The 27,562-nt window shown below is 33.0% G+C and overlaps 1 protein-coding gene across 4 annotated transcripts in view; it reads left to right on the forward strand.

Moving 5' to 3' along the window:
- Positions 1-27,562, forward strand: part of LOC145296006 (uncharacterized) — a 630,022-nt gene that overhangs the window by 282,560 nt on the left and 319,900 nt on the right. For 2 of the 4 annotated variants that reach the window (XM_080142022.1, XM_080142021.1), the window contains exon 2: positions 3,365-3,400. The exons of the other annotated variants lie outside the window; for them this stretch is intronic. In XM_080142022.1, the coding sequence (XP_079998148.1) occupies positions 3,365-3,400 (36 nt within the window). The remainder of the gene's footprint in view (positions 1-3,364; positions 3,401-27,562) is intronic. 4 annotated transcript variants of the gene reach the window in all.

Genomic DNA, 27,562 nt, shown 5'->3' on the forward strand with positions numbered 1-27,562 from the left:
TTTTACTTTCATTTTTGTTTCGTTTTATACTTTTACCGACTTAGGTTTTTTATTACAGCATCTATTGAATTATTAACTAATTTAGATTATTATTAAGCTACAGCAGATTTTTTTTTTTTTTTTGTACAATAGAGTTTGACCGCAAAGATTTAGAGAATTATAATTATAACTAGGGGTGATACGAATGAACCAATCAGATGCAAAACTCACTTTCGAATTATTCTAAATCTCTGAATTCTTCAATTATAGCTTTTCGTCTCAACCCGAACAATGAACTAGAGTCTGCTGATCCTGACTGGTTTAGTGCTATCTATTTTTCACCTGGTATTCTTCACATTTTAAAGTATCTCTGAGTGGATTCATTCTGCTTGTTTTTGCTTGAAACAACTACATGTAATATTTACAACTTGGCGCTTTTCTTTTTTTTTACGATAGTTATTTCTTTTGTCATCCCTTTGTGGGTCATTTTTTTTTTTTTTCATTAGAAGAATGGCTCTCCGTTCACAAAAACTGTTGTTTTTATCTCTATTTATAAAATTATTAGGTCTACGTAACGGGCAAATGTTTCTACCATTGAATGCTTGAAAATTTTAGCACGACGCATGCACTGACAAGCATAGCAATTCAGGAAGATCTTTTTTGTCTAGTCAAATATTTATTCAAAGAATTTAAATGCTGAAAATCCTTTTAACATATCTACCCGTTTGCTCTCATCCAAGACGACTATTGCACGCGGTAAAAAAAAAAAATGCCGTAGCATACATTTATGATAGTGGTCAAAACAGTTAGCATTTTAAAAAAAAGTTATCTAAAAAATAAGAAGTGTTGAAAATTTAAAAAAATAATAAAAGTTTGCCTTTATCAAAAATGCAATGGCGACATGGCATTTTTATCGCGATTTGCTATTTATTTATCCGTTGTTGCGTTAAAAAATTGCTTTTTGAAAATAAGATATTCGCTTTAACTTATCGATTTCTGGAGAGATAATAGAAGCTCAAAACTTTAACATTTAGAGACTGCCAAAACACACACACACACACCCATATATATATATATATATATATATATATATATATATACATATATATATATATATATACAAATACAAATAAAAGTATAAATATATACATACATATACATTTCGAAGTCGCTACTATATATTGTGCACAAAATAATAAAAGATAGAAGATTGACTCTATGATAATGAAAACGGATAAGCACAGATTAAATTATCATATATATGTGTGTATGTGTTTGTGTTAAATAAGTTTTAATCTATTGAAACAAAACAATATTTCCAAAGTGCTCGATATCTATAAATATCTATATATATATATATATATATATATATATATATATATATATATATATATATATGTCCAATCTATACACATGCAAAGTTGAGATGTTTGCCGTACTTAAATTGTTATTAAAAGCCTACTTTTTATATTTAAAAATTATTAAGCCAAATTTTGACATCATGGAAATTATATCTTTCTAGTTTACTGCATACACGAATCGCCTAAATATCATTATATATGTACGTTTTATTATTTTTATTTAATTAGAAGCGTCCATCCATTTACTTTAAGTTCCCAATAATGACTCGATAATATTGTACCATACATGCGTTTTGTTATTGCATGTTATTATAATATTGTTATTTATTTTCAATTAAGTGCAGTTTTCCCGAAACCCTTCCTTTTTTCGTCTTTTTTATTTGATTATTATTCGCAAATACTGTGTCTAGCTATATTATATATATATATATATATATATATATATATATATATATATATATAGCCAGTAGAGTTTAGTTTCCTAGAAGTACATCCAATGAAACAACATGTGTCTACCAAAATAGTGCTCAATGAGTGAACAGAGCAGGTATATTAATTTTATTTATACAAACATTATTGGCTACATATGTGCATACATATTTCTGTAATCACCCACGTTGGGGGATTACGTCTTCAGGCCAAGAATTACCGTCGTAAGTCACTTACGTCGGTAATTCTTGGCCTGAAGACGTAATCCCCCAACGTGGGTGATTACAGAAACATGTATGCACATATGTAGCCAATAGTGTTTGTATAAATAAAATTAATATATAAATATATATATATATTATTATTATTATTATTATTATTATTATTATTATTATTATTTTTTTTTTTTTTTTTTTTTGCAAGTTGTAAAATAGAATTGTACTCTAATTTTGCTGTTACGGATTTTTTTTTTTTTAAATATCACATTTTCTTTCTTTCAATTTAGATAGTTATAAATCTGATAGAAATAATAATTATTTTTTATGATCTATTATTATTTGTGCTCACTAATTCTCATGAAGTCCATCATCAGAGATTATTCACAGACAACAATCGGTAGTGTTCCTTGTAGTCTGAATAATGGAAAGTCTCCCCAAATGTCCAGTACTCTCCACCTCTTTCGATAACTTTCGATAATGCCTTTGCGTTATCGCAGCAGCCGCTTGCCCTTGATTTTTCGCTGGCATTGGTATTCACTTGAATTTGGGTGGTTATAGGTATACTCAAAGTCCCACTCCTCTTCGCACTCACCCAGCGGAAGTCTTGTTAGCGCTTTCTCTCTTCGGTCGTCCCACCCACGATCCTTCGCAATTATTTGGTATCGTGCCACTCTGCCGACAACCATTTGGGGGAGGGGTATAATTAACTTACAATTAATGTGAATCCTCCTATTTATTCTAGTCTTTTCCCCCAAGTTATTTGGGACTGATCCTGGTACTCCTACAACTACTTTTATTATATTTCTTCATGTTCCATATTCTTATATTTGTTTTTCCGTTTTTTTTTTTATCTTCGCCCTGTGGTTTACTGTGACAGCAAAATTACAATTTGAGAGTTTCTTTCCTTCTAGTTCCTTCTGCTTGATATTATTATTATTATTATCATTATTATTATTATTATTATTATTATTATTATTATTATTATTATTATTATTATTGCTCAATATTTTTGTCATATTTGTCACCTTTTCTACGGGTTTTAGTTTTATCTTTTTTACTAACGCAAATTAAGTATTAATATTCTCATAACATTTATAGGACAGTTTTATGTCAATTGTAATGCATTTTATAAAAAGAAATTGGTTGTAGGAAAATGCTTTACCAGTTTTTTTTTAGTATCTGGTTACATGGTGTTGTAAACCAAATGATATTTCCCTTTCTTCAGTTTTTTTATTATTTTTGGTATCCTGTTTCTTATAATTAATTTCAATATTTTTGTGCTTGCTCTTTTTAGAGTCGTGTCATACCCCTTTCTCTTTTTTCCACTTCCTTTTTATTTTTTAATATTTAACGGTGTTTTCTATTTTCCCTTTTCAGGTGGCTAGTACACCGGGCCACACCTGATGTTGCAGAGTGAGTACAGCAACCTATTTTGCATGTTATTTCATCGGAAGTTAATTATCAGATTGATTGCTTCTCTTTTCTCATCTTCTTCATTTTTACTTAGTGAGTTTAAGGGCATAGGTAAGCATGCACACACACACACACACACACACACACACACATATATATATATATATATATATATATATATATATATATATATATATATATATATATATATATATATATGTATATGTATGTAATAGTATAAAATATACACGTGCCAGACAAGTTACCCACAAGTTCTACGTTCTAAACTTCCAGAGGTTGAAATCTAATTACGAGAGACGAAACCAGAACTGTTGTTCCTGTGGAAAACTGGTATTGGCCCGTCTATATGTATTGATGATTTCATCATTAAAATTTACTGACATCCAAATCTGGCTCTCAAAATCGCCATGACCATCGAATATGGGCGTACATTGAAGAAAGATTTCCACGTGACATGAACATCTTAAAATACATGATGTTTCCGTTATTTTGTTTTCCACGATACCAATGCTAGACGGTCTTATCTGTTCTTTCCAGTTGCACTTACAATTCGCCATCTATTATCCTTAGAATGACGGAGTTGCTATCTTTCAGAGTATCTTTAAGACAATTGGACATATTTCTTTCTGCTGATCCCTTAGCTAACATTAGCATCTATGGAGATTTCAATGTTCACGATGGTTAATCTATTTAGATCATGGTGAAAGTTTTGCTACGACTTCTGTCTAGCTAATGATTTAACACAGATTGTTGACAAACCCACTCGCGTATGCGATGCTGGCGGACCTGTTACAAATCTTCTTGATCAATTCACTCTGAACTGAGTTCATCCACCGTTCTGTCTTCGCTGAAATCTTCAGATTATTCAGTTATCTCAATTAAGATGAAAACAAAGTGTAACAAGCCCTCTGATGGCCTTTTTCATAAAAGACTGATTGGGAACGCCCCAGATCGTTAATATCAGATATACCTCTGCATTCCATATTTTTTTTTTAAAATGTGTCATTTATCGCATTACATTTAACTGATTGGGGGAAACGGTTGGTAAATAAAGCTTCACGCGCTTCAAAAATTCTAACAGAAACCAAATAACATGCTGGAGTATACCCAAAATGTGCCGCTACCATAGTACACAGAAACCACTATTTCAATAGTTTGTTTGTTTGTGTGTTTGTATATTCTTTATGACGCTTAAGTCTTAAAAATACTATTAATTTATTATACTTTTGTTTGTAAGAGTATTTGGTTTGGTATATTTTATTAAAGTTTCAAATATAATTCTTAGATACATCCACGCATATCTCTAAGGTGTTATATCCGTATGTCATTTGATCAGTTACACTTCTATATGAAATCGCATTTTCATCTGCAAATCCATTGATTAAGTGGTAATTCTCGCTTTGTCAGTTGTTTTGACGCGTGAGTGAATACAACTACATCTGTTCAACTAGCCAAGATTCATTTCAAAGAAAAATTTAATCGAAATTTTAATAGAAAAACTAAGGTAACGTCTACATTAGGTTGACAATCAGGTTCTTGTTAGATCTCTTACCATAAAGAACTTTGAGGCTGGCCACATACCGGAAATTTTGAATTGCTAATCAAAATAGTTGTAAAGACACTTATTCTAAAATTCTAATGCAAATTACATCTTTTTCCTTCCAGCTATGGGTGAGATAATAGGGTAAACCTAAGTATTATGGCATATGTGTTCTTTCGAATCGTCTGGTTTATTTTCTGCTTCATTTATTCTAGATCGTTGGGACTCGTTAGTCTCGTATACGACATAATCACGTTGACACATTTGAAGTTAAGCAACGTTGAGTCTGGTTAGTACTAGATGCGTGACCAATTTCGGCATTCCAGGCGCTGTATCTAGGAGGACGTCAACATCTCCCGGAGATATACATGCGACTGAGGACCGCTTGTGAATTTCATATTCCCATTGAACATCCTCCTTTGAAGGAAACCGGTTAAAACCGCAAAGGGTTTGTGCGGTTTCCATTTTTTAGTCTATTGATCGTCATCAATTCGCTGTCCAGATACTTTATTATAATAAAGATTCCTATTTCAGTGACTTCTTTTCTTGCTGACTGCTTTCCTCCTACATTTAGATTGACTTTGGTATTTTGATGATTTAAGTCAATTTTCTGTCTTTGTGATAACCATTTTCGTGTTAGCTCCTTCTGTAATAGAGTGCGTATGAGTGCGTGGGAAAATATTTGCAGGAGCTTTGGGATAGTTGGTTTGCGAAAATATTAGCAGGAGCCGAAAAAGCATATATGCAAATTAGAAAACGTGTGGTCGGGCTCGCTTGAGAAGAAAAAGAAAAAAAGGGCAGAGAAAAATGAACCACGTGCTCGGAAAGAAAGAAAAACGCGGAGTGGCAGGGAGAAACTTTTTAAGCTGGTGTCGAGGCGACAGGGTTTTGTTAATCTCATAACAGACGAAATTAGAAAAACAAGACACAGGTATTGTTTGAAAAGTAATGCTAATATATGCTATAACAGAAAGAAAAGCCGAGTCGGATTTATTCGTTTTTGTTTGTTTCATCCTTTTCAGCGGTGCTGGACGGCGTGGAGAGTGGGGGGGGGGGGTCCGAACACGGTTCGAACGTAACAGCCATGTAACATATGCATCAAGTAGCTTCATACCTGATTTTGAGCGACTTCCATAAGAAAAGAACAGGTAATTATTCTAGGGAAAATAAACTCTTAATATCCCCACTACTTTGTGATTAAGGCGGGTATGCTGAAAATTAAGAACCTTAAATTAAATATATAATATAAAATCATCGTTATTGGTTTCCGAATTCATAATTCCCTGCGTCTCATCATTATCATCATCATCATTTTGCGACCACAGTCGAGATGATGGAATTCGATAAACTCCATACTCTTTTTATATGACTGCTAATGTGTGCGCACGCCACCTCTACACACACTGAAAAGCCAGACGACAGACCTGGCCTTCTACCTGCATACGGCGCCTTCAAATGGTCGCTTATCTAGTATTGAAATTCAGTGATTTTACGGGAATTTGTGTATAATGTATATATAATGTGTGTATCCATTGATATACATACACATATACATACTTTGTTGTTTAGTTCACTTTCGTTATAAAACGAAATACGTGTGAGACGTAATATAATAAAAATCATGTTTGCGTAAATAAATAATGAACTAATAAAAGTTTTGGTTTGGTTTGAAAACACAGGTTCTTTTTTATTATCATAAAATTATAGCCATAGCAAAGCAATATAATCTTCAAAAAGCCTGCAAATTTTCTCGTAGTTTCGTTCTATAGAACCAAAGATATGAGCATTTCTATATTCAATTTAGCTGCGAGTATATATATATATATATATATATATATATATATATATATATATATATATATATATATATATATATACTACATTTTTTAGCAATTTTATAACTTCGAAATCTCAGCGACTATTGATCAGAATTAACAAATGAAGACTCTTTTGAAAGCTAATGACCTGAATTGTGTAGTGGAGTATGTAATATTTGCCATTAAGGTCGCACATTAAGTGGATCATCCATCACCCAGAGCCTATTTTGGACACTTTTTACAGCCATAAAATGTTTCAATCATAGCCATTTGCTTTCCTCGTTTTACAAAATATCTGATATTTCTCCAAGACCCCTGGCCTTGGTGGAGGTGAGACTAAAACTTGCTATGGTTTCAAATGATCTGCAATAACAGCAAGGGAAAACTTAATTCCAAATATTTCTCATATGTATATCTCCCCTCTAATTAAAGTAATTTTGACAGTGTATGAGGATTATTTGATACTGGAGCTATTCATAATCGTACCCTATTTCCAAAAAGGAGAGATATAACATATGAGCAATATTTGGAATCAAGTCTTCACTTGCGGTTATTTCAGATCATTTGAAACTATATCAGCAAGTTTTAGTTTCACCGCTATCAAGGCCAGAGGTTTGGGGGATATATATATATATATATATATATATATATATATATATATATATGTATATATATATATATATATATATATATATATATATGTATATATATATATATATATATACTCGGGTTTTTTATATTCAAAAGTAATGGACTAATGAATTCAACGAGGTTGTTAGATAGTGCTCAATAAAAAGAGCTGATAATACTTGTTTATTGTTATATAAACATGCTCACATCCCGCTGCTACAAATATTCATTGAACTTTTGAATAGTCAAGTCGCTGCCTGATGATATCTGTTGTTTGATTGAAACAAGTGGCTATTTGTAGCAGCGGGATGTGAGCATGTTTATATAACAATAAACAAGTATATATATATATATATATATATATATATATATATATGTATGTGTGTATGTATAAAGTGATGGTTGCGTAGTTCCAACGAGAGAAAAAATGTATATTTAAAAGAGTGTAGCCTACAATTCTTGATGGCTACACTCTTTTAAATATGTGTGTGTGTGTGTGTTTTCTAGTGTGCGTAGAGATTGTAAGATGAAGTAAGAGGGGGAGGAGAAGGAACGCATAGCATATCTAGATACGTAGCTAGATATATACAACACATGCATAAAAATATGGAGGAGATACAATTTAAAAAAAAACGGAGACAGACACACACACACACACATCGTGAGATTTATATATTAAATAATGCATTTGAAAGAAAATAATCAATTCAAAGAAATTCCAAGAATTTATAATTAAAAATGAACTTCCAAGAATCTGACATTTTAGCATGAAATTGGATGAACAAATCTGCAGATACTCAAATGGCAGAGGTCGAAACGGACAGAAATGTTATTAGTTGACTTGCTTCTATTTAGTAAAAAAAGTTGTTACTCACTGGGAATAATAATAGTAAAAATATTTTACTGTAATTTATTCTTTAAATTCATCGTCTCTAAAAACACCGTATATATATATATATTATATATATATATATATATATATATATATATATATATATATATATATATATATACTAGACTACCCGTGACCCGTTGGGTCAGTATGTTATATTAGCTATGGAATTCATGTATGAGCGTGACACTCGTGACGTAAAGAAAATAGTTTGTTGTTGTTTTTTTTTTTTTTACTTAACAGAAACATTTCTATGAAAGTATATTAAAATGAAAAATCACGGACGGATCACTCAAACATGAAAAAAAAATCCTCCCTATTCCTGTAAAGTTACTTATTTTTCCGAATAATCGCTCAAAAATACAAAGGTTAACATGATTTTCCTACGAATCGAACGCCGACGAAAGTCATTTAGCAGCAAAAACGCACATGAACCTACCGATGAGAAATATAAGAATGAAAAACCCATATTGGAATCCTTCAAGCAAGTTATAGAAACTTAAAATCTATTAATAAAACCTGAAGCAAAAAAAATAAAATCTAAATAAATAAAATAAAATAAAACTAATAAGTAAATGTGTCAACAAATTCACACAACTATTTTGTAAAAAAAGAAGGAAGGAAAAGTGACGACAAGATAGATTGATAGATAGATAGTAGTATTAGTAGTAGTAGTAGTAGTAGTAGTATTGGCTTTACTACAATTGCTCTTATGTTTTTCAACGGTTTAAAGTTGTTTAGTTGTAAGAAAATAGCGACAGTATAGTTGTAATAAAGAATAGTTGCAAAACACCCCCACTCTTCCCATGTTAAATAATAATTTCGAAATAATAACGTTTATATTCTAGTGCGAAGGTCTAAATCTGCAAAAGAAGCGATTTGTGTTTATCTGTTTACGTTGTTATGTGTTAATGTTTATGCGCGCATGTGCAACCGGATGCCGTAAACCGGAAAGTGGATTACGTCGCTCGTTACAAGGTCATTTGAGTTTTATAATTATATATATATATATGTGTGTGTGTGTGTGTGTGTGTGTGTGTGTGTGTGTGTGTGTGTGTGTGTGTGTGTGTGTGTGTGTGCTTAAATAAGATTAAATCACAGAAAATATGGTTTATTCCAAAAATTAATTTTAGCATTTTTAATTTATAATAAATTTTGGGAATATAGCCCCTGTGGCTCGCGCGTATATGACTAAAAGGGAGATAGCAAAATCTTAGCAAATCATTTCTTCTTAAAAGAGGAAACTTATTATAATCTGGCGATATAGCTTAATAGATGGATATTCGACTACAGATCGAATGGCCCCTTCCCCTTTAAAGCCCGGGTGCACGTCACTATGTTATTTGAATTTTTTTCTTATTAATGACTTCAATTTACGAGCTACCATTTAAAATTGCGCAAATCATTTCTTCGTTTATGATATCTTGAAACTAAAACTAAAATGAGAAATTACTTTTCCAGTGCATACATCGTAAAGCCCAAATATTAGCTGACATGATATTATAAGCAAGCACAGACGGAATTTGATGAAAGACATTATCATTATCATTTTTAATTTTATTTTTTTTATTTTATTTTTTTCGAATTTATTTTTTTAATTTTATTTTTTTAATTTTATTTTTTTTAATTTTATTTTTTTAATTTTATTTTTTAATCTTATTTTTTTAATTTTATTTTTTTAATTTTATTTTTTTAATTTTATTTTTTGCGAATTTATCCACAGGATAAATTATTCATCGTAATTTATAATAATCAATAGAGGGTTGATTCTATGATAATTCATACGCAATCTGGATAAATTAAATTATCATGTTTAAGCGTATTCTACGACCGGGTAACGCTGAGCTGCAATTTAGCATATATATATATATATATATATATATATATATATATATATATATATATATATATATATATATATATATATATATATGATTACTTCATTTAACCACAATTAATATACGAAGACATAATTTTATGCTTCATTTTCAGTATTTACTTCAACAGTGCTCAATACATAGCAGTTAAGCTACGCACAATATTCCGCGTTTCATTCTTGTAAAAATTCGTCATAAGTCTAACAAATTCTCACGAGAATGAAACGCGGAATATTCTGCGCAGCTTAATTGACATATATATTTTCATAATTTACTATATATATATATATATATATATATATATATATATATATATATATATATATACAAGAGAGCAAATCAGTAAACAAATTTCATGTGAAAAAGTCAGTAATACAAAAATATACAGATAAGAAGGTTACCAGCGAGAGTGTTCAGTGCGATTGTCAGGACTATCTGCTGTAATATTAACTTCTTTTAGAGGTACCTGCTGCTGCTGATATCTATAGTTTGCAGAGTTCTTGCACGCGTGGGTAAATAAGCATAACAGTTATCCATCTAACAGTATAGCTGAGTTACTTAACCGGCAGACTATCATGTAGACAACATGCAACAGTAATTCATTTCCTCCTCTCTTCTCTTCCTTTGGACACGTCTTTGTCTTTTTGTCATAAATATTATTTAAAACACAGCACAAATTCAGTAAGGGTTGAACTGTCTCCTTGCGATCTTATTTTTATTGTATTATATATATGAGGGGCGTGCAATAAGTAATGCCCCGGACCCACTCTCAGTTGTCTGATCTAGCTGAAATTTTGCATGTACAATGATTTATATCTCTACGGGTTATGTGGAAAATTATAGCTCTGAACTAATTGTGGTTTCTGTTTTACAGGTGTTTGAACTGTGTCAGGTGTGAAATGGAGCCTGTTGAATGTCGAGCAGTGATCTAGTTTTTGTATTTGAAAGGACGCACACCAAAGGGGCTTTTGATTAAATGAAAGAAACTTATAGGGATAATGCCCCATCATATGGCCTTGTAAAACGCTGGCATCGGGAATTCAAACATGGCCGGAAGTCTGTGGAAACAGCTCCCAGACCTGGTCGCCCCCTTCTGCCATTGATGAGGCATCTGTCCGTCAAGTTGAGGCTGCCATTTTGGAAGATCGGCACATTTCTATTCGCCAAATAGCCCAAAATGTCAAGATTAGTACAGGGTCTGTGGAAACTATCATTCATGACCATTTGCATCTGCATAAAGTGTCTGCAAGATAGATTCCCAGGTTGCTCACACCATTCCAGACGCGAGAACGCGTCGAGTGCTCCAGGATGTATTTGGAGATGTGCCAAGAAGATGAGTCCAAATTTTTCGAAAGACCGATTGCACTGGATGAAACCTGGGTCCATCACTATGATCCAGAGACCAAAGCCCAGTCAATGCAGTGGAAGCACTTGGACTCACCACCTCTAAAGAAGGCAAGGGTGCAGCTCTCCGCTAGCAAGGTCATGCTAACAGTCTTCTGGGCCCAGGACGGAGTAGTGGTGACATTTTTCCTGGTAAAGGGTACAACAATTACAGGAGCCTATAATGCTTCACTTTTGAGGAAATTAAGGGAAGCTATAAAAATCAAGAGGCGGGACAAGATCAGCAAAGGTACCCTCCTCCTGCAGAACAACGCTCCGGTCCACAACTCTCATGTCGCCAGATCAGAAGCACGGTCGTGGTGTTATGAAATCCTACTCTATCCTCCCTACTCTCCTGACCTTGCATCCTCTGACTTTCACCTCTTCCCAGCTATGAAGTTGTTTTTGAAAGGAAAGCGTTTCCCAGATGATGCAGCCTTGATTTTTGAAGTCACGTCGTGGTCGGAGGACCAACCTGGGGTGTTCTACAAAAACGGTCTTCAGAGCTGCATCAAACGATGGGAGAAATGCATAACTCTGGGTGGTTCCTATGTAGAGAAAGACTAATAACTGTGCCAAGTTTCGTTGCTCTCCGTCTATGGGAAGTGGGTCAGGGGCATTACTTATTGCACGCCCCTCGTGTGTGTATATATATATATATGATTATTTACTATAATGATTTATTAAATTAATTAAATACCTAAACGAATTGCTTACTCTTTTCTTGGAAGCTTCGTCACATGATTGAGTATGGAATTTCCGCCTAGGAAACGGTTGTTTCGTTCTGTCAACTTATACGTGGATTAACAGGTTATAGTGAAGCATTTGATAAAAGCAACTTCGGGTTTTTCATTTTACAGGAAGGTTTCGCCTTGTTCCCTAAACGCAGCATCTGTTATTAGCAAATGTTCACCAATTGGATGCTGACCAGTTAAGATCTGGATTTAATCTCTTTAAAATGGATAATGTCATAGATTCAATTAGTCGCACTGAAGAACAACCCACGCTAAATATATTACACGTTTAAATCAATCAAACGGCCAGAAATATTATTAGTTGATCACCTTCTTTTTAGTAAATTAGTTATCATACAGACAAGCATGGGGTCATTCCAAAATGACAGCCTACCATTATTTTAACTCTAAAAAAGTTGAAGAGCTACGAAGATAGAAGTGATCACATTAAAAAGATCGACCTTTTGTGTTTCAGAATTCATTTTTCTACATAGTCACCGCCATTCTCAGTGCAATTTTGCCAGGAATTCAATGATGCATCTCTGCTTCTGACACACTTCCATGACCAGATTTGCTTTCTTAGAGTCTCACATCGTCAATATCTGCAACACAGAGATGAAGTTTTCAGATCATGAATGCATACGTTCAGTCATCATAAAAATGCAATTCGAGGGAATAAAAATAGGAGGCATTACTTTGGAACGCGCCTCGTATTAAGTGTGTGATTAGGTTAATAGATACTAGCATAGACTATAAAATCGGCTACCATAAATTCAATTTCTGATGAATTTAGTATGTTCAATTATTCACTAATACTGTTCAGAAGGGTATAGACCCAGCAATTGTTCCCTCAGTTTTGGATAAAATAGTTACATGTGTTTAATTGATTTTATACTTTTTCATTGCATTTTCACCCCGAACAATGCACAGTGCCACTTTGATGTATGGGGGATACTATCTGGGACAGAAATTGCAGCGATGATATGTAGGGAGTTGAGCAGCAAGATGTCTGTCTATATTATACTTGAACTTTTGCATGTCAGTACAGTCGAGAAAGCAGGAACCCTTGGGGGGGTCCAAAGCCTAGCAGTTCTGGGACATAAACTATTAGAGTAGAAGCCTTTCTGATATTTGGGGGGGGCGTCTTTACTCTGTAGGAGTGGGATTTTGCTACTTGGGTTTTTCTAGGGTTTTTTTTACGTCGAGTGGGTACAAGGGCTTGTAGTTCTTTACAAGAAGTTTTATAATTTGGCATTAAATACGGTCGACATATTGTAAGCCAGATAGACCAAAGTTTAAGTATATGCTAGAAACAGGTTTATTTCGTTTATGTAAAAAGGATGCAAAGAAATTAAAGGGATGTGGTTCAGCGGATTTGTTGTGTGTCTCTTGACGACAGACACTTCTGAATCCCTGCAGAGGTTTGATGCTGAAGGTAAGCAGACTTGCGTCAACTTGGTTGTAAGTTTTGCTAGTTTACAATGACTTAAAGACATTTTTGTTTTTACTCAGTTTAGTTTTCGTTTTTTTTTTTTAGATCAGAAACTTTTTTTATTTTCAGGAATTAATATTTATCTTTGACTTAAGAGGGCAAATAAATCATAATACTCAACGTTTGATGATAAGCTTTAATTCTAACCGCAAATTTATATTTTTAAAAAGCTCAAAACCATATTTGAACAAATTTAACAGACGCGGCAATCGTGTATTTCTATAAATTGTCTGATCAAAATATCGCGTGTATACACGTGTAATATAAACAATCTTCATTTGTAATACTTCAAACTAGCAGGACGACTCGGCGTTGCTCGGAATTGAAAGAGTAACAATATGCCATTTTGGTGTGTGTCCAGGGATTCCCCTGTAATTAAAAAAGAAAAATAAAGAAAAATTTATATGATCTACATAAATGTAAACGCCATAAAAATTCTGACAACATGGATATATATTAATTAATACAGCGTGGAACGATAAAAATATCGCCCTAAAGAAAACAAAACTACAGCTTTATTTTATAACATTTATTGTGAAAAAATCAATTCAGGTAACTTGATTATGTAGTAGAGCTGACAGTGATTCAATGTAGCCGCCTTCAGCCTCAATCACCGACTCGATACGGGTCTTGAACTGGGAGCATGCCTTTTCCACAAGCGCCGGCGGGAGCTCGACGAATACTTCGTGGATGGTAGCAATCAGGCTGGCTTTGATATTGTGGAGGGGACATGTTGGTGATGTACTCAACGTATGACCAAACGAAATAGTCCAGCGGATGCAGGTCAGGGGAGGAGGGGAGTGAAAGAATGGTAAAAAGTCGTAGCACTCCTTTTGAAGCTAAGCCTAGATCTCTTTGGACTTGTGGGTCGGCGTCAAGTTCTGCTATCACACCCACGATTTGTCAGCGGCCACCTGATGTCACTAGGGGATCATCACACTATTCGGTACATCTAGGTGCACTTTGGTGTTGACTCTAAAGTCGACTTCAAAGATGTGAGGTGGCATGATGTGGCCTTCACTTGAAACTGCACCAAATACCATAATCGTGGCTGGAAACCTTATTGAGCTATGCCCTCAAACGTTGCACCTTTCGGATTAGCGTTTTGAAGATGCTGGAAATGGTCCTGTGTTGGATCGGTAAAGAGCATGAGTTGTACAGCGACGCATCTCCGATATCGCTCGTTGAACATTGTGTCACTTTCATACATGATAGAAGGCTCCTATCGCTCTTCGGATTTGTACACAAATAGCCAACTAGTAGATAGTCTACAACAACAACAACAACAAAGCAAATGCAAATGGAATCATGTCGTTTTTTATAGGGTCGCAATTTTAGCGTTACACACTGTAAACTTTGTTATGTAAATCGCGCAAGGCAAGGCATGTATCTACTTGATCTAAGAAGCTAAACTAAATAAAAAATACTATTTCAAGGTTAAAAACTAGCGAACGATATAAGTGTTAGATGGATGGATTCTGATTTTAACAACAGCAAGTTTTTTTCCCTTTGCACGACACATCGCTCATGGAATGTGGGGACTAAAGCACAAAATTTGAGAACGAAGATCATGGTGCTATCAAAAGTATATCTAGGGTCCACCTTTTGCTGTGTCATGTTCAACATTCCGTGAGCATGTTCATCGAATTAGAAAACAGACAAACGGGAACTGCGAGTTTCTCATGGCCTTAAAGCATATATATATATATATATATATATATATATATATATATATATATATATATATATATATATATATATATATATATATGTTGTATTCATCATTTAAATTTATAATTTTGCTATTATTATTATTATTATTATTATTATTATTATTATTATTATTTACTCATTAGTAGTAGTCACACAGGCCATCATCAAAGATTTCTTTTTTCGAGAACAACTTGTGGTGCTCTCTGGTGTCTGAGTAACAATACGTCTCCCCAGATTTCCAGTACGCTCAACCTCTTTCCATAACCTTTGCAGATAAAAAGTTTGCGTTATCGCAACAGTTTCATACCATTGATTTCTCATTGGCGGCGTCCATTGATCTTCACTGGAATCTGAGTGGCAATAAGCCTTCCCAAGGTTGCAGTTCTCTTTGCACTCATTCGGCGAGGATTTGGCTAGTGCTTTCTCTCCTCGGTCTTTCCACTTTCCTTAACCCTCCTCGATTATTTGGTACGTCGTCAGATTATAGTCACACACATACACACACACACACACACACAAAGAAATAGAGGAAGGCAGAGGCGCAGGGAGTAACTTATTATTACACACTTCCGTGTAATTTCCTTTGTGTTTTACATCTGTAGCAGACATGTGCCTGTAGCTCACGTATCTCAGTCGTTTTCATTATTGTTATCCATTGTATCTTCTCAACCATCCTTCTGATTCCAATCTTTCCCATTCTTTTTTCAAAGTTTTTCGGTATTATTCCTAGTGCTCCTACTATTAGTAGTGTTATCTTAACTTTTTTCATCTTCCAAATCCCTTTGGCCAGTTCAGTGTATTTGCCCCGCTTTTACGTCTCATTCGTCTTCACTCTGTGGTCTTCTGGAACGGTAAATTATAATTAGCATATGTCGGCATACTTGTTATTCTAAAATTTTGTCTCATTGAAAACCATTTCTAAAATTTACATTAATACGGTACATGAAAAAACAGAAAATGTTACTAGGAAGATTGCGTTGCTTGAAAGGAAAGAAAGATGCACCGACTTTGAAAATCAGCATTAGAAGTGTGCATTTTACCAGAAGCAAGGGTTGCGTAATCCTCAACCACACATCGCTTGAATCGATACTGCTTTATTTCTGTGCCAATGAGAAATCCAGGACGACTAGAAACAATGCCGAGATAAGCGGAGAACACATACAGCACTTGGTATTCCCAAATGTTCACCCATTTAGTAGTGACTAGGTTCTATGTCGCTTGTTTTCGGTGATCTAAGGAGAAATGGTGTTTCGATGTGATTATGCCGTATATAGTAGCAGTTCTGATATTACGTTTATTGTTTTTTTTCTGTACTAGGACAGTGAGGGAGATATTAGTAGATTAAGATTTCTTTTTTGTTTCTTTCTTTTTATCCCAATGCAGGATGTCTCATTTTGGGGAGTTTTTTTTTGTTTTTTGTTTTTTTTTTAACTCCAATCTTGTGTCTGATTACGTCCTCGTGGGAAGTATAGCAAGTAGGTAATAATTACAATATGGGGATTTGAATCATGTCATTTTTGTGGATATTACTAGGAAAAGCACTTTGGTGTGCTACCAACTGTGCATGTGTGTGTTTCGAGATTCGATGAAGCCAGCGTGTTCTTTGTAGCAGATGTAAAACCTCTTGACCCATTCCAGACAATAATTGTTCGGCTTTAATCATTAAAAGTCTGTCATCATCGTCGTCGGCATTTGATGTATTATTCCTTATTTTGATGACATTTTCGAACCACAAACAATTTCCTTCCGACTCATAAAGTATTTTCTCAATAGGAATCGAGTAGCCAAACTTCAGTCGAACGAGCAGTTAGCTCCGCACGCGTGAATGCATTCCTTTTCGTCGCACGAAACAAACTCTTTGATTCTTCACCATTCGATTTGATCCGCTGAGGCATGTGTGTCGGTCTCTGGTGAGCGTTTATATTTGTGAGATACAAGGCCAAGAATTGAAGGAGCTATAGAACTAACAAGGCATTGGCCCTGGCCGATATCAAACTAGCATTGCTATATGAAGAATAAGGTTGAGAAATATGAGTTGGTTGGTATTATTCGGATTCTTCGGACTATTGTTCTTATCTTGAGTGTTTTTTTTACAGCGTTTCGGCTGATGTAACTTCAGACTATCCTCAGGTGTATCTTTCTGTCAAGCTCGTTAATCTTTCTATCAAACTCATTAAACTATCTATCAATCTCGTTAATCTTTCTATTAAACGCGTTAATCTTTCTATCAAACTCGTTAATCTTTCTATTAACCTCGTTAATCTTTCTATCAATCTCGCCGATCTTTTTATCAAACTCGTTAATCTTTCCATCAAACTTGTTAATATTTCTATTAATCTTGTTAATCTTTCTATCAAACGTGTTAATCTTTCTATCAAACTTGTTAATCTTTCTATTAAAGTCGTTAATCTTTCTATGAAACTTGTTAAGCTTTCTAGTAAACTCGTTAATCTTTCTATCAAATTTGTTAATCTTTCTATCAAACTTGTTAATGTTTCTATTAAACTCGTTATTCTTCTATCAATCTCGTTAATCTTTTTATCAAACTCATTAATCTTTCTATCAAACTTGTTAGTTTTTCTATCAAACTTGTTAACCTTTTTATCGAATTCGTTTATTTTTCTGTCAAACTCGTTAATCTTTCTATCAAACTCGGCAATCTTTCTATTTAACTCGGGAATCTGCATGGAATTTGAACGGAATCCTCCATTTAATCCATGGAAGAAGCATACTTTCGTTCCGTAAACCATGATCCTAAGTAATTCGCATTTGTATTTTAAGTATCGTCCACACTAAGTATTGAACCTTTAATTTACAAAAGAGTCTGGATTGCAACAGTATTTTACCAACTACTATATCCACTAATTCGACAAAATACTACTGAAGAAGATCAGAGAGTACATAGACTGAAACGTTGTGAAAATATAACACAAAAGATGAGAACAGTAGTCCGAATCATGCAGATAATACGAATTATAAAACCTCGTCTAATAAATTCAGAAATATAATATCACATGATTGGTTTAGCTATAAAATATGAGAGTAGAGAAAACATGTTTGAAATAGGTCGAAAAGTAGAGGCGTTTTTCTACTATAGTGATGGCGTCAAGTTGTCTTAAGCGCCTCTGTGTTTATGATTAATCTAGAATTGCAGTGATAATGTCACGTTATCCCTCTGGTCCATTAAATGTGAAAAGTGTTGCAACAAATATGAAGAACCGAAATCAGAAACGTTTCTTCTTTTTTCATATTTAGTTGACAATTTATGTGCAGCAAAATGTAGATATTCCCTAGATAATTTTGACTTGAAGATGCAGTCAACTCCCTAATTGCCAACTGGAAGAAAAAAACAATACGTCCACTTATTCGAGTACATATAGAATTTAGTATAATAGAAATTGGGCATTGTGTTTACTTGTGGCAGCATCGTAACTATCGCTTACCTTACTTTATCTTTTATTCTATATATTCTATGAGCAATGTTTCTGACAAATAGAGAAGTACTGCTGTTTTTGTTTTGTTTTTGTTTTTGCTTTTTGTAATTTATCCATCTAACATTTAGCTAGTTTTTTGTCCATGAGTGGTATTATATTATGCTTTTATTAACTATCAACTATCGTCATAATTAAGATTACTTCGAAATAATCTAGTTAGACTAATAAGAGATTCCTATGGATTTAATCTATAACTAATATTCTTGCTAGGAAAATTAGTGACAAATGATAAATAAAATGATCTTGTGAATATTCGACGTGTCTGTATTCTCTTATGCACTTTAAGTCATGTATTGCATTTTCCGGCGAATAAATTTCAAAACGACAATAAAAAAATATGCACTTTATTTTTGTTACTAATATAAATATGTATGCCTTTGAGAGAGTATTTGAGTTAACATTTGAGTTCATTCTTGTTGCCCATTGGTTGGCTCTGACTTTATCCAACGACATAATCATGGGGGATGGATGTCAGGGGGTTTAAAAAGTGAAATAGAATATACAGTGTATCACAAGAGTGACTATTCCTCTCACATTTCCTCAAATATTAAAGTATATCTCTTCATGGGGCAACACAGAAAAATGATTTTTGGGGGCACAATGAAAAGTAGTCTGTCTGCAGCATATATAACAGTGTTAATTTATGTTCCCCTCGAAATTACTCCAAATAAAGCCATTAAAAGCTGACAACAAAAGGGAGTACACCCCTTACGAAAAGTTGTCAATATTAACATACATGTCAACTCTCAATATTTTGTGCAGCCACCATCATTATGCAAAACTGCCTTTACTCACCTGGGCATGGAGTTTATCAGATCTTCACATGTAGTCACTGGAATGCCTTTCCACTCTTCAATTACTATGTCGCGGAGCTGGCGGATATTTGAGACTTTGCGGACCTCTACCTTCTGTTTGAAGATGCCCCAAAGATGTTCTATTGTGTTCTTCAAGTCTGGAGACATGCTTGGTCAGTCCATCACTTTTACCTTCAGCCTCCTCAGTAAAGCAGGTGTTGTCTTGGATGTGTGCTTTATATCATTGTCATGCTGGAACACTGCTTTGCGACCCAGATTCTAGAGGGAGGGGATCATGCTCTGCTGCAGTATTTGACAGTACATGAAATGTAACCCTCCAATACCTGCATCACTCAAGCAGCCCCAGACCATGACATTCCCACCATCATGCTTGACTGTAGGTATGATACATTTATCTTTGTACTCCTCAAATTGGCGTGCATAGCTGTCACTCCAGGAGGAATCTTCTTCTGGGAGCAATAGCCAATCAGTTTGCTGAAGACATGTCAACAAAGCTCATAGATTACCGAAACCATGTTCTATGGTCTGATGAGACGAAATTTAATTTGTTTTGTTTTGATGGTCTTAAACATGTGTGGCGGCGACCAGGTGAGGAGTACAAAGATAAGTGTGTCATGCCTACAGTCAATACAATAATAATAATTATGAGTATTAACAATTGACTCTCACCATCCAATAACACGCCATATCTTATAAACATTTGTGCTAAATATTTTGCAATTCTGTCAATAGAGGCTATAATAAGGGATATTCTTAAATGTCCTCATTTGGTCTACTCGTGAAGATTCTGTTCCAAACTTAAACATGACAAACTAATTTTATCTCTATTTTTATATGTTGATTCGCGAGTACAAAATTCAGCATTAAATTAATCGATATGGATTTAGGATCACAAGCTGATAGGTGTAAGAGATAATAATGCGAGCTATATTTAATTTACTTTTATGTAAATGTGATTTTTTAAAAAATAGTGTAAAATCACATCGTCCAACGATTAATTACCTTAATCTTATGTTTCTAAGCGAAAAAAGAAAACTTCACTCATCTTAAAAGATATTATTCTAAAATCCAATTATGTCATCCCGTTTAAAAATTTTATAAAGTATAGTTTTATGAAGTATAGTTTTTTATAAAGTATAGTTTTATAAAGTATAGTTTTTTATAAAGTATAGTTTTTTCGCACTGATATTGATATTAAAAGCCAAATTCTTCTATTTGAAGATTATTAAAACGAGCTTCTTAATATATTCTGCCATGGATATGCGAGCGACTTCATAATGGCAAACTAATTTGCATATTTCTTTGAAAAGCGAACTTTTATTAATTATTGTTAAAATCTTAATTTTAAACGTTTTCTTATCTATTTGTCGATATCTGAAATCGTAACGATGAAGTGTTTTGTCTTTCGATTCTAACTAATGGCACCGATGTTTTTTTTTTACTTTTGAAACCATTACTATATATTAGGTACAATATAATAATCAATAAATAAAGAATTGGCTCTATAATAGTACATATGAAATCTTCATAGTTAAAATATTCTATTGAAGCGTATTTTATGATCGGGCCACGCTGAGGGAAGAGGGCACTACTATACATTGAGAACGAAATTGCATAAATTAAAATATCATATTTATGCGTATTTTACGACAGGGCAACGCCGTGTAGTCTGCTTGTAAAAATATATAAACAGACATTCGTTTCATTGATTTGAAGATTTACTGACAATTATTTTTGCGGTAAAAATACAAGGAATATTAATTGTAAAATAAAATAATTAAAGTGCGATAATTTTAAAATAAGAAAATAATAGGAGAAATAGTTATTTCATTTAATAAAAATTATTTACCCGTCAAATAGAATTATTTTTACGGATGACAAAAAAGTTATTTTTAATAGTATTCACTCTGACAGAAATTTATTATTTCCAAAAGTATTATTATTATTAGTAGTAGTAGTAGTAGTAGTAGTAGTAGTAGTAGTAGTAGTAGTATAGAGGGGAATGAAGGTATAAAAATTATATATATATATATAGAGAGAGAGGGATATATATATAGAGAGAGGGGGGAGAGATTTATTCATTTATTCAAACAAGGGTGCACATTTACTAAGGGCTGTAGGGTAAGGGGGACTTTTTATGCTATGGCATTTTGAAGCCTAATCAGAAGAGTGGGGAAGATGCTAGGTAACATAATAGAGATGCGACGTCAAGCGATAGTTTCATAAAGAGCGAAATAGATTATTGAGGCTGTTTGGGGGAGCTATAGTGGTTTCTGTGATATAGGAGGAGTGTTGTCTGTATTATGTAATTGATTATTATTATTATTATTATTATTATTATTATTATTATTATTATTATTATTATTATTATTATTAGAGGTCTGGCTAGTGTATTTTTTCTTCGGTCTTTCCAACATCCTTGACGCTTATTTAGTGTGGCGTCAGTTTTTTGTGACATACATGCACAGAAAATAAAAATAAAAATAAAAATAAAATAAAATAAAAAAGAATAAAAATAAAAATTTTGGAATTATAGAATTATTATTATTATTATTATTATTATTATTATTATTATTATTATTATTAGCAGAACATGTGGAAATTCCACGGCGGATTCTTTCATATGTAATATATTGATGTTGGCATTCTGCGGATGTTCAGCGTAAATGGAGACGCCATGGTATTATTGTAACTCTATAGTTAAATCTGCAAAAGTATTTATCTAAGCGAGCAAGGACGCCCTGCGTAGCCCGGTCGTAAAAAGCGCTTAAATATGATATTTTAAGTCATGTAGATTTCATATATATTATTAAAGAGACAATTTTCTATCGAGTCTCATATATTATAAAGTTGTGATTTACAAAATAAAAAAATATATCTATATGGTGTGGGTGCATAAGCTTGAATCGTAACCGAAAACAAAACTTATGAAGAAATACACACACACACACACATATGTATATATATATATATATATATATATATATATATATATATATATATATATATAACTTCTGTTCCCTAAGCTGTAATTCAAACCGAAACGAAAACTTATGAAGAATTCTTGATAAAATTATTTATAAAAAAATAGATGAATCGAGTGATATTAGATATGATGGAAACCGAAACCAAAACTTTTGAAGAATTGTGTGTAACATTATTTATTACAGGAAATAGGATATCATAAGTGTGACACACAAAATAATACACGCGCTATCGTATTAATATATAGATTAATATTATTGTTGTTGTTTTTTTGTTAATATTAATATTGCTATAGATTGATATCAGAAACTGTTGAATATTCACAGGATCCCACTCGTTTAGTTTATTTTCACACATACTAAGTGGAATGAAGTTAAAATATATCTGGCTTGTTTAATAAAAATTTAATAGCAGTCATTTTATTTATAGGTGCTGTCAAATCTTTAGACGTGTAAAACTCCTTTCCTAACAATAAATGTCAATGAAATCCCCCCCCAAAAAAAATGAAGGGAAAACGAATATGATTTGGTTGTAAAGTTAGTCATTTTTTTTTTTTTTTTGAAAAAGAATAGTTTTTATGTCGTTCAATGGAGCTGTGTTAACTGTTTGATCAATCATCGTTTACACGGTTTCATATGTATATGTTTATACATCTGTATGTATTTTTAATTACTGGAGTAATTAACAGATCACTATGAATTTTAAAACATAGCTGCTATAAGTAAATGGTACAAATGTGGCCAATATTTATCTGAATTAGTTTTATGCAAAGTGAATATTTAGATAACTTTTGATTTTTGTTAAATTCTAACAATAGGTATTAGGCATTAATTGATAAAATTTATCAAAAATTTTAATTATCTGATAAGATAATTAAAATTTTGGAGTAAATTTTACATCATAAGACTTAAGGAAATAAAATACAACTAATATTACGATTCTTTTACGTAGCAAGTTTGTTTCAAAATTCATAATGATCTATTAATGAATTCGGGAATGAATCCTATACATAAAAATATCTGAACACATATCTACCTTTATATATATATATATATATATATATATATATATATATATATATATATATATATATATATATATATATATATAAATTTAGTAGTTTAATTTTAAATTCTAAAATAACAACATATAGAGGCATATATTCGATTTAAGAATTTATTGCTTGACAAAGGAATATATAGAAGGGGTTATATTAAGTTCCTTAATCCATGGATTTTCAACACTTAGAAGAGTTCAAAAAACTTATGCTGAACTTAATTAAGAAGATTAAATTTAAAAAGCAGAAACATCCAATGAATGTGACCATAAGTAAAATAAACAAGTTAAGAAAAACCTAAACCTATTTGTACTCGCAGATAAAACAAAAATCCACTATAAGATTGATTACCCCACATATAAGAAGCTTATGTACAAAGAATTGAATAAATCATATAAAACTGTTCATAGAAATGAATTAGACATGATAAATATAGATGCCCTAAGCACACTCAGACAAATGAACCTCCACAACTTCACTGAAATCGTTACCCCAGAAACCCCAAGATTTACAATGAAGGACCATAAAGAAAATTTCCAAGACAACCCCTCGTTAAGAATTATCTGCCCTTCTAGCTCCGATTTAAGATTAGCTGGTAAGAAAATCTTTGACAGAAGTATACCAATGATAAAAAAGAAAAGAAAATTCCCCCTCTGGCAATGCTCCCAAGCTGTCCTCAATTGGTTTATTCAACTCAAAAATAAAAAAAGATTTCTTTATAACTTTAGATATATGTAATTATTACCAATCTATATCCCAATTCTTAATAAAGCCCTGATTTTCGCTAAGAACAATTCCAATATAACAGATCTAGAAAGGAAACTTATCCTCCTGGCTAGACGTTCTCTGATTGAATTTGCCGGAAAGTACTGGATCAGGAAAGATATCCCATCTAATTTTGACATTTTAATGGGATGACAGACTCTGTACAAGTTACTGATTTAGTCGGTCTCTTCCTGTTAAGGGAGCTCAGCTTAGAATTCAAAAACTTGCAGGGAAACTTATATAGAGATGATGCCCTTTTCATCACAAAAGACAGGCCCAGACAATAAAATAATACCGTAAAGAAATTATATGAATTCTTTAGAAATGATGGCATTTCTACTGAAGTAGATCTTAATAAGAAGACATCCAACTTCTTGGACATCTCCTTAAATCTAAATTCGGAAACCTTAAGCCTAATTTGAACCATTTCTATGTGCATAAAGAATCGAATCATCCCAGATCTATTATCAACTCTATAGTATCATTCGTCTCAAAAAGAATATCAATCCTATCAGCCGACAAGAAAACATTTAGCCAAGCAGCAACCTTTTACTACAATGCCTTACACAATTCAGGATATACGGATAAGATAGAATACATAGGTAACAAATAGGAAAACAACAAAAATAAATCAATAATTACGCATAACATGACCCAAAAGATAAACAATAAACCCATCCTCGAACAAGCATAACCCGAATCCAGAGCACACAAAATCTAAGACTAAATCCAATAGCAAACTAAACAAAAAGAATAACAATAAATTAAGGCGAAAAAAATCCATATGGTTCAACCCGCCATATAGCTCCAACGTAAAAACCAATATATCTAAGGAATTTTTTAAATAATTGGACAATCCTTTCAACAACCCCATAGATACAGCACTATATTAAATAAAAATTCAATAAAAATCTCTTACTCCACTATGCCTAACATAGCACAAACGATAATAACATCAAACAACTCTAAAATAAGAAAATCCCAGGCCCATCCCCCACAGACTCCACCCACACAAAATTGTAATTGCCGAAACAAACAATCTTGCCCCTTAGGCAACGATTGCATCCACAATGACGTAATCTATTCATGTACAGTCACTGAACTCCCAACTACAACAACAAGTGCAACGGATGGAACACTAAAATATCGTACTCGAAACACATTAACTACTGAACCAACAGCATTAGAGAGCTCCACCAACTCCAACCATGCCAACCCCATAAATGAGACACATGATAACACCCAATCACTCAGGGACTCCATCCTGAAAACGATTCGAACCTAATCATCCCGTCCCCCTCTACAAGTTCATCCCACACCCATAGTAGAAACTCCGACAGCTTAGACACCATTGATGAAAATGTAAAATCCTACACGTATATCGGCGCAACAGCAAATCTAATTAAACTGAGAATTTCCAACCATATAAGCTCCTTTAATAATGAAAATCCAAATAGTAATAGAGGCACCTCCCTAATAACTCTGATTAAAACACCTCCAATATAGGAATATTTCATACTCGCTAAAATGGGATTTACTGAAAAAATCCAATTCATACACCCCTAAATCCAAACTCTGCAACCTTTGCACTTCAGAAGCAGTTGCAATTATAACATATCCTAAAGCCACGATAAACACCAAAAATGAGCTTATTTCGTTATGCAAACACAGGAAAAAATTCAGATATAGCCAGCTCAAAGCCACTTAAGCCACCATACCTGAACCAGTTTCGGCACACTGCCCCTATTTGTATGAGCATGGTTTCAAGCTTATATGAGTGTATATGTATGCACGCATGTGAGGGTGGATGTTGTATGCGCGGTAGCAATATTAATATTTACGTATGTCTATTTGTTTCTTATACATATGCATGTTTGAGTAGGTATATGTTTGTACGTGTCTATATATGTTTGGCTGTATATATGTGGGTATCTGCGTATATGTATATATAAGTGTATATGTGTGTGTATGTATGTATACATATATATGTGCTTGTTATTATCTCTATTAACTTCATTTCCTTATATATGAGTATGTATATATATATATATATATATATGTGTGAGCCTGTAGACGTTCATTTTACGCTGAATCTATATGCATATAATTATGCGCTGTAGTACATATATAGGTATGTATGCACGTGTTTGTGTGTGTGCATATATACTGGGTATTTATGATTCTTTATGTGTGTGTGTGCATGTATATGTGTATATGTATGCATATGTATGTATGTATGTATATATATATATGTGTGTGTGTGTATATATGTGTATATGTATGTATGTATGTATGTACGTGTGTTTATGTGAGCATGGATATTCAACAGAGTTACACACTTTAGCCGTTTACTAGTACACTCTAACAATCTATATCTCCCTAGACCATAAAAATGTTGTTGGCAATTAGTGAATGCACCCTTCTCTAAAATAGAACCACCAGGTAAACTCGATCTTCTGTTGATATATATATATATATATATATATATATATATATATATATATATATATTTAAACGTACGTACACGCCCCTGTATTCGTATGTTATGTATGAGTGTGCGCAACTTTATCCCTTTCTAGACATAACCCTTATGTAGTTGTATATTTGCTGTTAGGATTATGAATTGCATGCTTGTACTTGATTACATTGATGTTCGGCCGTGCATATGAGTGCAGTTTTACACTCAAGTACGCGTGAATTCATATTCTCCCGGCTATATAAGTACTTCCCTTTTCTAATATGATTGTTTACGTTATGATATATATGTATGTAATTGAGTGCGCATATACATTGGTATAGCGATGCGTATATGCATAGGTTTGTATTTGTATAAACATGGTATGTATCAGTCTTTGTACGTAAGTGTAGGCTGTCTGTTTGTATGTGTGTATGTATGTACATATATATGTACGTATGTTTGAATATCTGTGGCTTATATTTGCCCTTA

The sequence above is a fragment of the Euprymna scolopes genome, chromosome 16 (genome assembly GCF_053919585.1).
Source record: "Euprymna scolopes isolate OS-2025 chromosome 16, ASM5391958v1, whole genome shotgun sequence".
Classification (NCBI taxonomy): domain Eukaryota; kingdom Metazoa; phylum Mollusca; class Cephalopoda; order Sepiida; family Sepiolidae; genus Euprymna; species Euprymna scolopes.